General features: G+C 35.8%; 1 protein-coding gene across 3 annotated transcripts in view; it reads right to left on the bottom strand.

Moving 5' to 3' along the window:
• LOC124357000 overlaps window positions 1-12,879 on the bottom strand; it is a 91,015-nt gene that overhangs the window by 51,918 nt on the left and 26,218 nt on the right. For 2 of the 3 annotated variants that reach the window (XM_046808365.1, XM_046808363.1), the window contains exon 2: window positions 7,936-8,662. In XM_046808365.1, coding sequence (XP_046664321.1) covers window positions 7,936-8,403 — 468 coding nt within the window. In that variant the 5' untranslated portion in view covers window positions 8,404-8,662. Of the gene's footprint in view, window positions 1-7,935; window positions 8,755-12,879 lie in introns of those variants that run through there. The other variant, XM_046808364.1, reaches the window with a different exon arrangement.

Raw genomic sequence — 12,879 nt, 5'->3', positions numbered from 1 at the left:
TAAACCAGTTTTATGTTTGCCTGAGATAAAAGGGCTGGAGGGACTGGACCTTGACCTCATGTTGATAAGGAGTTAAGGAGATTCTACGGTGGTATTATTGAATACTCTCAGTTTTCAAGACAAGACAGGAAAACCCCTATTTACTGTTATCCAACAAATTTAGAGGTAAAAAAATAATTTTTTGTAAATAAACCGACATAAAATATACTACTGAATTTCAATTAGTTACTTCACAAGACAAAATTACTAAATTTCTTTGTCATGAAATTCATACGGCCCGTACTCTGGATAGGGTCAACCTTTTTTAAGTGTGGTTTGCGGTAATGAGTTTCTCTTTACTAGACCTTTAATTTGATACCAAACTTGGCCTATGCTTACATTTAAGATTTTCGTCCGACTCCTCACGGGCTGTCCCCCTGAAAATATAAAATGGGCCCCACTGGTCTCAAAAACTAGGTTCTTAATACAAGTGGTGATTGTACAAAATTTAATTGTATAAGTGAAGCCATACAAAATTAGTGAAAGCGTTTCCATACTTTTTTTTCCACCCGTATACAATGCCCAATAGACTAATAAAACGCACAAAAAAGAAAACACGTAAAAATCTGTTTGATGATTGGTTCAGTGGTATTGGAAAATGAATAAATCACAACAAAATTGCCTAGTAGTCTTGCTAGACATTCTGATAAATTTTCTTTAGAAATTCAATATAATATTTCTATTGCATTTTTGTTATTTGATAATTATGTAATCACTACCAATCAGGACCAAAAAATAATATTTCAAAAGATTTCTTAAATTATATCTCCGTACATAACTCAACTGTATGTAAACAAATAATGTCTAGCCTTATGGACGATGAAACTATATGGCCAACTCCAATAGACTCTTCAAACGGCATTTGGTGTAAAAGATGCGTGATAAGAAGCTTTTGTCATGAAACTGGCTAATACTGTTTCCCAAGGAATCAATTAATTTTTTATCTTTATCTAGTTAAGATTTTACTGAAATAGTTAGCTTAGCACGTAACTTGGATTTTTTAAACTAACTGGACGGAAATCATAAATAATGTTGAATATCAAATTAATAAAACTTATTCTTTTCAACCTTAGGATTAAAATAAGTCCTAGTATATATGCAAGGTTTATGTGACAAAAGTTTGTGGGGAAAAAGTAGTTCTTTGCGGTGATTTGTAGATAGCTCTACCACGTTAAATCGTTTGTTAAAGTTGTAATTCATTACAATATTCTAGTAATAAACTCATTTTGACGAGTTACATTCACAATGTTGGACACATTTATTACCCTTTATTATTGTAAGAGATTACTTTTCTGTAATATATTTATAATCATTGTTTCTTTCGTGCCCAACCAAAATGTTTGAAGTGGCAACATTTTTTAGCACTGGATGAAATATTTAACTATAGACTCTACGTCTGAAGATATCAACTGAAACATGCTCAGAACATGCAATCATGACGGTTACTCATCGTACACGAAAGGTGTAGTGCATGACATCATATTTGCCCAGAATGGTCAGCTTACACAATGGAACAGCAGTTTGTAATAATAACACGTACACTAGTGTCTAGAGTCCAACACATCTGTTGTTTGGATCCTCGCCCTCACTATCACTAACCGATATGGAAGTTTCTGGTGTATCATAGATGTGAAGGCACAAACAGAAACTATCTCTCTTTGTTATGCAATGTATAACCTACATAATACGTTGGGGCGTGAAGGCTCAGATAATGATGCCCTAAACTGAACAACCTTGGTTTGAACAACTGAACATCGCACATAAACGGTGCGATTTATGTGTTGGTTTCAAATTGATTTGCATAACACGTTTAGGTATTCTATATGCTATCCGAGGAGTGGGACTGATTACGTGATGAACTAAAATATTCTCACGATTATGTAAATAATAACAAAGTCGCATCCATGATACGCTGCACAATACACTGGCGAAGTAACTCTAGTTAAGTTACGTTTTCTTTGCTTACAAAAGACGTGTTTTTCTTTGCTTTTCTTCAACCGTGCCTCATCGGTTGGGAGGATGGGGGCCATGGGTGAAACTCATTTCCTGCCATTTTGACGCCGACGCCTACGAAACGTGTAGGTTGTCTTGAAAACTTATTTCGCTCGTCGACTAAAAAACCACCACCCGTTACCGATTTTCTTTAAAATCTACGGAAAAAAATGACCGGAAAACGAAGAATAACTTTTCCTCTTGTATGATGCTACTATCATGGAAATGAGTGAGTAATTTCTAAGACTAATTACAGTTACGCGTTTCTTGTCCCGAAACCGCCACAGACCAAGTTTCGTGCTACTCCGTTTGTAAATAGCTGAAACCCCCATGTGCATGAAATTGTGAATCCACATGCCTTCAGAAACAATTGTACTTGCATACTATGAAAACTGTCTTACTCAACTAATTAGTAACATTCATTACTAATTATGGACTGTAAGTCTTATCGGTTCTTCAGTAGCGTTCTCTTAAAATAAACTTGGATAACGTTGCTTTGCAGTAAAGTAGTGCATATGACAATAACTTTGTGTTAAGGCAAATACGTAGACTATTTATTGCTCACGCATAAAAAAATATATTTTTTTTTTTTTGAACGATCAAGACGTTTTTGTATCTCTCGTAACGGACGCTCGCCCAATCTCCTCGCATGGATTTTTTATTTGGGCTTCTCACCCCCGCACTCTGGGTAATGGATACAAAATACGTTTTGAACTACCTTGATGTTAGCATCCAAGATATTGCAGATCTCCCTTTTTTCTCAGAAGAACTGCCTTGCACCTGATCTTTTTATTTAACGGTTATTAAAGACAGCCTACGTCCCTAAACTCCTCGAGCTGTTGACATCCATATTCCTCAGTGAACACTTCTGATCCATGATCCAGACCTTTGGTAAGTATCGTCATATAATTGTTCATGTTTACAGCAGCACATTGCCTCTTCTTATGCAGTGCGAGGAAATGCCGTCCAGTTAGATTTGTTTGGCCCTTCAAACTCTTATGAGATAAGCCCTTGTTTTAAAACAACAGTTGTTGTTATTTTCATTACATCGATTATATTATAATTCAACTACTGTACAATAAACCTGCTTATAATACCCTATAATTCATGTAGTTATTTAACCTGTAGTTCCTTAAACTTTTATTATTGTTAAGAATATTATGTCAGTCTGCATGTAACTTGAGAGTTTCGTTCCATTTTTCTGTTTTGTAAGAACTCATTCATAGTGTTTGCAAAATCTTATATTAGCGTCTGCAATATTAAATACAATTAGCAAAAATAAATAACCTTACTTTAATATATTTTGTATATTGCTTCATAAAAGTGTACATAAAAATGTATATTGCTATCATACCCATATTTTAAGTTACTTCAATCTCATGGAACATTATGTTCAAGCTTATCCATTGTTATACTGATGTTAGGAGTTTAGGTCACCACTGCACCACTGCAAGGTGAAGGAGGGACTTTTTAGCGGCGGAAACTGGAACTTACCACTGAGTTCTGATCACCAAGTAAAAACTATCTTGGCTATAATTACCTATTAGGATTTGTATTAATGACAATGTTAAGAAACACACACACACACACACAATTAAATAAAGCGTCTGGGTATCCAGAGTCTAATTGTAATTTTTTTAATCTAATTCGACTAAAGATTCTTCAACAAATACTTCTTAGTTTTCTTTGCGAGTCTTGATCAAAACTGTAATTACTATTTAACCTTAATTTAAAAACATTAATTATTATTCAAATTAAAATTACTTGTGAAGATTGCGAAAAAAAATCAACTTATCAAAAACATAAACATTTCTCAATAATTCAAAACTTTAAAAAAGTAAACTCCGAAAGTCTCAATTGACGACAATTGGAAGTTACAGCCGAACAAGCCACGCATATTTTAAAATATTTACTAAAACTCACTGGCCTAACGTACACTGAGGTAGTTAATCAGTTTTGGAACAGGAGAGAGGAGTTTGGGAGGCGGTTAGGGAGAGGTAGGTGAGATGGTTAGGGTCCATTGATGAATAGGATTTGAACGAAACAAGCAGGGTTTCGTTTACTGCGATCTTAGGGGCTAAGATCTGCCGCGGCTCCGACCCAGCAAACGACCCAGAGACAGACACAAGATATAACAAAGGGGCCAAGTCATGAGCCAATTGTCGCTAAAAATTTCACTCTACGGTTCATATTTTTACCGGGGGAGTGCCAAACAGTTAATCTCGGATAGTTTTCCCCAGGGTGCAAGGAATGGTAGATATGTCAGTGTGTAGGGATTGTTATCAGTGCCGGTCGCGTGAATGTAAACACGGCTCGAAATAAGCAGCTAAAATTGCCGGGCCTTGACGCTACTACAATTAATGATACTTATCGCGCGCTACTATTGGACACAGGAAGCTCACTGTCGTTAATAAGTAAAGATATGTACGAGTTAATGAAAACAAGTCAGGTTTGTACATAGTTGCCCACTAAAATGAAACGTGTCAAGGCAAATGATTATGAAATTATTATCTTGAGAAAATGTTTACTTAAGATATAAAAAGTGGAATTCTCTTGGAAGGTTTACTACAGCTCAGAAGTTATCCTGACCTCTTATTTTAGGGACTGATTTAAAAAAAGGCGATTGGTATAATTATTAACTTACAACAAAACTTATTTAAGTTCAAGGCAGATGAAATTATTGAGTTCTTGCAAAATAAAAACGTAATAACAAGCAACATAAATCAGAATATTGTAGTGGGGTCTAGAAAAGCCGAGAAAGAATATAAAGATTGTGAATGAGTATCCAGATGTTTTAACAAATAACATTGGCGAGGCAAATAGACTCAAAAGAGGTGAAAACCTCAGAAAACTTCTACATTAACAAACTACTTTGCCTTCATAAGTGACTTAGTGTTCGAATATTTTCACATATCACCGATTGGTGGATATTTTGAACAATTAAAGACGGTAAGAAAAAATATGTTACTTATTCTATCATGTACAGAACTAGTACTGACCTCGAATGTGAATGGGAGGGCGGTTGTTCTGTTCGATACGAGCCTTAGGGTTTGCGAAAAAGCAAAAACTTTGGGGCTTTTGTTGGACAGTAAACTTCCGTTTTCAGACCATGTCACTTACACTATTCAGCGAGCACTGGATAGATTAAAGGGTCTGTACAGATTTAGAAGCATTTTTCCAGAATCTGCTAAGATACATCTAGTTAATTCACTGATCCTATCAGTATTTTACTATTGCTATCCTGCCTACGGCAACAGTTTATTGAGGGAGGATCGGGATCGAATCCAGAGACTTCAGAAACTCTGCCTTGAGGTTCATTTTCAACCTTAGACGCTTTGATCACGTATCCTCTTTCAGGCGTATCCTCTTTCACGTATTCCTCAAAATGTTGGCGATGGAGGAAATGTGCAAGATGTTCAGCGGCTGTATGGTCCACAAAATTCTTTCCCTCAATGAACCGCGATACCTGGGTGAGAGGCTCTCATTTCGGGCGGAGATGTCTCAGAGGGAGGGTCGCCATAGTGGAGCGCTGCACTTTCCAAAAGTATCAAAAGAGTGTGGGAGGAAAAGTTTTTATTTTTTGGCCCAAAATTGTATAATGACCTCCCGCATAGCCTTAAAGAAAACATATCTGTAGAAACTTTCAAACGTGGATTAAGAAATATGCTCATTAGTAAGTAAGCATGTCACTTGTAATTTATTTATATCTTAATGGAACTATGTATTGACTTGAGTTGTTCTGTAAATCAGTGTACCTGAGAAACGCTTCAAAATAAAGGCATTTTTATTTATTTACTTATTATTTATCCCTAACTGGCGGCATAAATCAAGGTGAGTGTAGAAAAATGTGAAACGTATGCCATAGCAAAAAAAAAAAAAAAAAAAAAAAAAAAAAAAAAAAAAAAAAAAAAAAAAAAAAAAAAAAAACAAGACGCAAATGGTAAGCTAGTATCGGAAGTGTCAAAAAGCTTTCTGTTTGAACTGCGGGTCCGTGCAGTACCTGCGGGTCCGTGTAGTACCTGCGTGACCGTGCAGTACCTGCGTGACCGTGCAGCACCTGCGGGTCCGTGCAGTACCTGCGTGACCGTGCAGTACCTGCGTGACCGTGCAGCACCTGGGGGTTCGTGCAGTACCTGCGTGTCCGTGCAGTACCTGCGTGACCTTGCAGCACCTGCGGGTCCGTGCAGTACCTGCGTGACCGTGCAGTACCTGCGTGACCGTGCAGCACCTGCGTGACCGTGCAGCACCTGCGTGATCGTGCAGCACCTGCGGGTCCGTGCAGTACCTGCGTGACCGTGCAGCACCTGCGGGTTCGTGCAGTATCTGCGTGTCCGTGCAGTACCTGCGTGTCCGTGCAGTACCTGCGTGTCCGTGCAGTACCTGCGTGACCGTGCAGAACCTGCTTGACCGTGCAGTACCTGCGTGACCGTGCGGTACCTGCGTGACCGTGCAGCACCTGCGTGACCGTGCAGTACCTGCGTGACCGTGCAGCACCTGCGGGTCCGAGCAGTACTTGCGTGACCGTGCAGTACCTGCGTGACCGTGCAGCACTTGCGGGTCCGTGCAGCACCTGCATGTCCGTGCATTACCTACGTGACCGTGCAGCACCTTCGGATCCGACTTAGACGTGTGGTGGAGCGCCTTGCCACTTTAATGAATTCTCGAGAGACCTTTCTTCAGTAGTATATAAAGAACATGTTCTGAAGTAAAGCACGAATGAGTAAGGGAATATATACATTTATATGTGCGCGCGCATGTGTGTTTAAATTTTGTAGGACGTCTGTGCCTCTTTGTGTGGTGGAGAAATATGATTGATTAAACTCTTTATTGTAACAGGTGAAGTTAGGAACATTAGGCCCTTTCTTACACTTGATCTATGTCAATAAATACAAATAAAAAAGTATTTGTAACTAAAAAACAGTACATAATAAACACCGTAAACAAGAAATATGTGCCATAGATTAAAGAGTTTAGCGACAATTGGCTCTGGCCCCTTTGTTAAAATCAGGTAAAGATTTATATCTTGTGTCTGTCTTTAGACCGTTTCCTGGTCGAGCCAGCAAATTTAGACTTTTTTTAAATTTGAATTTTTAAGAAATGTTATATTTTTGGTATATTGTAATATTTGTTGCAAATTTCACAAGAATTTAATTTTGAATTCCAAGCAATTTTTGTTTTTAATCTTTTTAAAGTAAAGTTGAATGATAATTAGAGTTGATCATCAAGATTTTAAAAGAAGATTGAGAAGTATTTTTTGAAGAATGTTTAGTTGAATGTTACTACAAAGAGCATTTTTAATTTTACAAAATAGCCAGATTCTTTGTTTAGTTTTTATTGTGATTGTCAAAACTAGAAAATGTTTTGTGAACATTGTGTACTTTGTGAACTCTTAAAAATACCTGGGCATAGAACAAATCTACGTGTTTTTAAGCGACTTTATTTTTTAACGAAATTTAACGTTTGAAAATACACTTTAATTAAATTCCAATTACTGTGTATCGTAATTAATTAAGAATACAGTACAACCATTACACTCGTAATTTTATTAGTAGGAACTTTGAATGGATATTTTTGCATTTGATCGTCTCAAGTTGATAATTAGTAATCGGAGTTTATTTTAATTAGCAACTCTTACTTATTTGATTTACTTTTTAATTATTCTAGTCAAATTGCAACTGTTTAACTAAATACAACTTTCCAAATATGATCTATTTAAGTAGTGGCTTATTAATGCGCTGTTGTTTGGACCTTAATAACTGCACACAGTGCCTAATTAAAAACTGAACGTTTAAAGATTGCTAATCATAAGATATACTAATGTAATGATTAAAAGTTTGTATGTCTACGTGTATACTAATCTGCTTACTTAAAACTAAAGTGAATTATAATCTTGTCTTTACTTACAGAAATGTTGAACATTGTTGGGAACATAAAGACGTCCTCTGGTTTGAAGTCGAGGGCGATGCAGTAAGGGGGTGCCAACGTATTGCAGAAGAGCCTGAAGGCGAAGAGTACGAGGGTGCTGGGTACGGTGACCAGGAGGATGTAGCGGACATCGTAGCAGTTAATACAATCCTCCAGGATCATCCAGGTGGACCGCCACTGCATGGCGCAGCTGACGGAGAAGACGTAGATGTAACACCGGGAGATGATGATGTATCGGAGACCGCCCCGCCGGAACTGTTCAGCGAACTCCTGCCGGAGCAGAGTGAACACCAAGTGGAGGGCCCCACTGACCCAGAGGGTCCACCACAAGGGGAAGGCACTCCTGTAAGCCTCCATGTACTCCCATGTGCCCCGCCAGAAGCCCACCACACAAGGCCCCACCACGAGACTCGAGAGGAGGATGTCCATCACGGTTAGGAACCACATATTCGGGCATAGTCCCCTTCACGTACAACCGAACAAAGAAAAGTTTTCGGAAACAGGAGCGGGCGTAAACTGCTCACTTGGGTTACACCATCGTGTCAAGTGCTAATGCAGATCATGACAAGAGTCCTCATAGCGAGAGGCTGAATGCTCGACTGACAATTGTCAGACGATTACAGAGTTTTATCACGGTCAGCTCGCAGCGACCTTCACACCTCTACTAAGTGGGGTCTGCGTCAGCTCACTCTACATGTTCCACCACCTAAGTTCAAGTTTTACAATTGTATAAACATGTATAAACATTTAGATTGTTTAGTTTTATATCTGATCACGAACCGTACGATGTTGATACTGTAATGGGAATTTCCTTTTAATCCAACAATGAACATTTACAGCCCATCTTATCGCTTAGTAATCGGCTTATCAATATGTTAATGAAGTTATGATTAGCTATCTACGTAATATATTTCTACAGTGTGTGTCACAAATATTACAACACACAAATAAGGGTTTAAAGTATTTTAACTTATGAATTCAAACATATTTACTTAAATAAGGGATTTATAAAGTTACTTGTCATAAAACAAGTAATTATTTCCACGGTGGATATTTTTGTATGCGATCGCAGGTCAAAATGGTATCTCGTTTTGTTGAGAACGTAATTTATAAATAAATAAAGTCTGAACAAGCCTGAACAATTCCGATGTTGTAAAGCATGTTAAATGTTGGATTGTGTTACTTCTTGTTAAATAATATGCATTTTTTGAAAATACAAGTATTCAATTCGGTACCATTAATTGGGATATATTTAACTAAGGCAGCCATAACAGCAAAATAAAAGTGAAGTATTACAAGCAGGAGTTTCTTAATAACACGATTTAGAAAGGACATAATCTTTACTCCTGATATATACTTCTTTATACTTCTCGCGGTATTCATCTTCTGAATTTAAAATCTAATTTCATTTATGTAATATTTATGACATGTACTGTAATTCGAATTTTGTATTGTATATTGGATTATTTAAGATTCAGTGTAAAAAATTCCAAAATAAAAGTTTTTGTCGAGTTCTCTAAATTTATATTTTTGTATTTAATTATTTCGTCCAAATGTGCTTTTAACTAATATGCAACATGACCTTCTGATTATTTCAACTTGAGAAAGTGGACATTTATTGATGGGTTAAAAAGTTATGGTTCGAATTATTTTGTTTTACATTAATGCATAGGATTTTACTTCTGTGAGATTTTAAGACAACGGCCTTACCTGTTGCCGGTAACAGGTGCGTTCGCGAAGCCAGTATGAGATTACCCATGAATCCGCTATATTATCAATTCCGCCTTACAGACATATTTATTTTTTCTCAAATAGTAACTTTCTAATAAATTGTTTTTTGCCTAAAATTTGTTACTTATTTATATTTTGTACACTATTTTATACTATGGCACCTGTAATCTGTGTTACATGTATTCAACAATTACCTCAACCCGGGGACACTGCTCTATGCTGCATTTGTGAAAGTGGTTTTCACTTAGATAAATGTACCGTCAAGTCGCTGATTTAAGAAGGATTAGAAATCCAGCAGTGAGGAAGATAAAAATCTTGAAGGATTTTAGGTTAGTAGCCTAAGGAATGCAACAATGAATCCTATCCTAAGCGAAATTACTTATTGAAATAAAAGGTAAGCTACACAGCAATTAAAGCTAAATGAAATTACTTGCTGATAAGAATAACGAGCTTCACAAGGACATTTCCAGTCTGCAAACTGAGAGGCTCACAGTCAGTTTTTTGGCCAGCTAGCTAAGCCTTAAATTTAACCTAGACCACTAATATCCAATGTACAATTAAGCCTCTCTTATCAGTGATCCTCTTTAATGCACAAATATACAGTATGTTCACAAATTCTGTCACACTTTTATTGTTTATAACGATTTTATAAAATGGTCTATGAAACAGATGTAAATTAAAACAGCTGTGTTTAGAGCCTTTTGCTTTCATTGAGTTACCATTTGTTGTCAGCCACTATGGCAAAATTGTTTGTGACTTTGAATGAGAAATTGCCTGGAAGTTGGATAGATTTTTATTTCTGGAGTTGCATCAGAATTCAACTTTATAGAGAACATATGCGAAATATTGAACACTTAAAGCAAAAAATCAGAGCTGCGATTGAATCGGTTACTTCAGAAGTCATCATAAAAGTAAGGGATGAGATAAAATCTAACTTGCTCGCCTGCAGGGCGATTCATGGTGCTCATGTCGAGCTCAGATAAACTGATGTACAATTGCTCCAAGAGTCTACAATGATGTACAACTGTTTAAAGAACTCTTTAATTCTAGTACTTTAGTTCTTTACATCTCATTCTTGTGCTGTGTATATTTATATTTTTGTATGTAAAGATATTTATGAATTTGGGGACATACCATATATAAAAAAAAAATGTTCTCACTGGGCCTATGTCATAGAACTGACCTTTGATCTCACTGGAAATTTGATACTTTTTGGTTTTCTTCTGAGCTTGGTAACATAAACATTCAGCTCTGTTTCAAGACACCTAACCCAGATATAACATTACTTGCGTATTTTCCTGGTTATTAATACGAAAAAGTATCTCAATTGTTGTAAAATCTTGTATAGTTTATACTGTTGAACCTGTTATAGTCATGTTATTGCTATCGCATTCAAATTTTAGTATCTTGCTATTAGTAAATACACTGTATTCAAGGTTTGTCAATTATAGATTATGTTTTGACACCTAACATGATCTGAATCCATAGGAAAACACTGTGGGTATTGGTAAGCAAAGTATTAACCATCTAAATTTAAATATAAGGCTACTGGGACACAAATAACCTGGAAATTGCATTAACTAAAAGGAAATTTTATAATAATAATAATGTCAGAATTTTTCTTGCATCGAAGCGAGACCCCTTTTTATAACATAAAAGATTTCACACCTATATTCAAACTAGGGGTAAGATAAAGGGAGGGATGGAATTGCAATGTTTCTTCAAAATATAAAATTTAACTTTTCACCAATAACTCCAGGCCACATCTCCACATATGAACATATTACAGGGAAAATATGGCTAGTTCGTTTGAAAGTGCCTTACATTTTCAAAATTCAAGCTGTTTATAGACCTCTCACCTACTCGAGAGATTTTATAATTCTTTATAGAATTTTTCTTTAGCTCATACATAGTTTATACTATGTATGAGCTAAAGAATTACTCTTGAATATCTTATGAAAATCTTATGGCAGAATGGGGCTTGAAACAGGGAATATGGGATTCTACTTGGGAGGAAGTTAGAATGGGAAGGTTAGTACAATCTAACGTAGACCATACAATTTTGAAAATGTGGGCAGGATTTCCACAGGCATAATTAAAACCAAAATTAATGATAAAGGGATCGCTGTATTATTATAGCTAAAATAAAATATTCTGAACAAGTTGTTGAGCCAGGTTTAGAGCTATTTTCAAAAATAAACGAAAATTGTCTTTAAAAAAATTAGAGCAAGAAAATTGGGATTCACTATAATTTAATAACGTTGAAAGAGAATTTAAACAAGTTATCAGTAAGTTTCAAAAAAATATATGAGGAAAATACAAGTACATTTATTAAATCCAACCAAATTTCAAATCAAGAAAAATGTAATAATGGTATTGGATAACACAAGATATATTATATTCTATGAAAGGAAGAGATTTATATTTTAAACTGTGGAAAAGAGATCCTGCTAACCATGATGTATAATTATCTGCGAAGATTTTTGAAACTGGGCTACTAACGTAATAATAAGAGTCAGGGTAATAAGTACTACAGCCAACTCTTTGACACTGGCAAAAATGACTAAAAAGGAGTTTTTCAACAAACTATTAGGCGGGATAAAAATAATAGTATAGATTATGCAATAAGAGAAGCTATAGAAACAATTAACAAATATGAATTATGTAATGGATTTGGTAATTACTTTGTTGAGGGAGGAGAAGCCCTAAAACATCAATATTTGTAAATAATAGCAAACAATATAAGTACATTACAAATTACATTGGATATGGATCAACAAGGGAAGCTCATTATAATGTTTACGTACTCGAAGCCACACCCAGTAAAATCAAAGAACCAATAGATAAAATGGACCCTACCAACTTCCCTGGATATGTCAAAGTTAAAATTAAAGAGCTAAAACACATTAAAGATAAAATATGACCTATAACTAACTGGCCCATTAATTTTTCACATATAGAAGGAAAATTCCCGAACCACTTAAAAATCAATAATTCGACCAATATACGAAAACAAATCCAAAGCACAGTTCTAAAACTGACGCCCGATAGCAATTCTTTAATCTATAGATAAAAGTAACAAAAGTAAAACCTTTAACACTTTTGCAGTTTTTTATTTGTACAATTAATCTAAGACAAAATTACTTTATATTTAACAAAAATTACTGTATCCAACATGAGATTACCATTATA

This window comes from Homalodisca vitripennis, chromosome 3 (genome assembly GCF_021130785.1).
Source record: "Homalodisca vitripennis isolate AUS2020 chromosome 3, UT_GWSS_2.1, whole genome shotgun sequence".
Taxonomy (NCBI): Eukaryota; Metazoa; Arthropoda; class Insecta; order Hemiptera; family Cicadellidae; genus Homalodisca; species Homalodisca vitripennis.
This window is presented reverse-complemented; position numbering and strand designations above follow the sequence as displayed.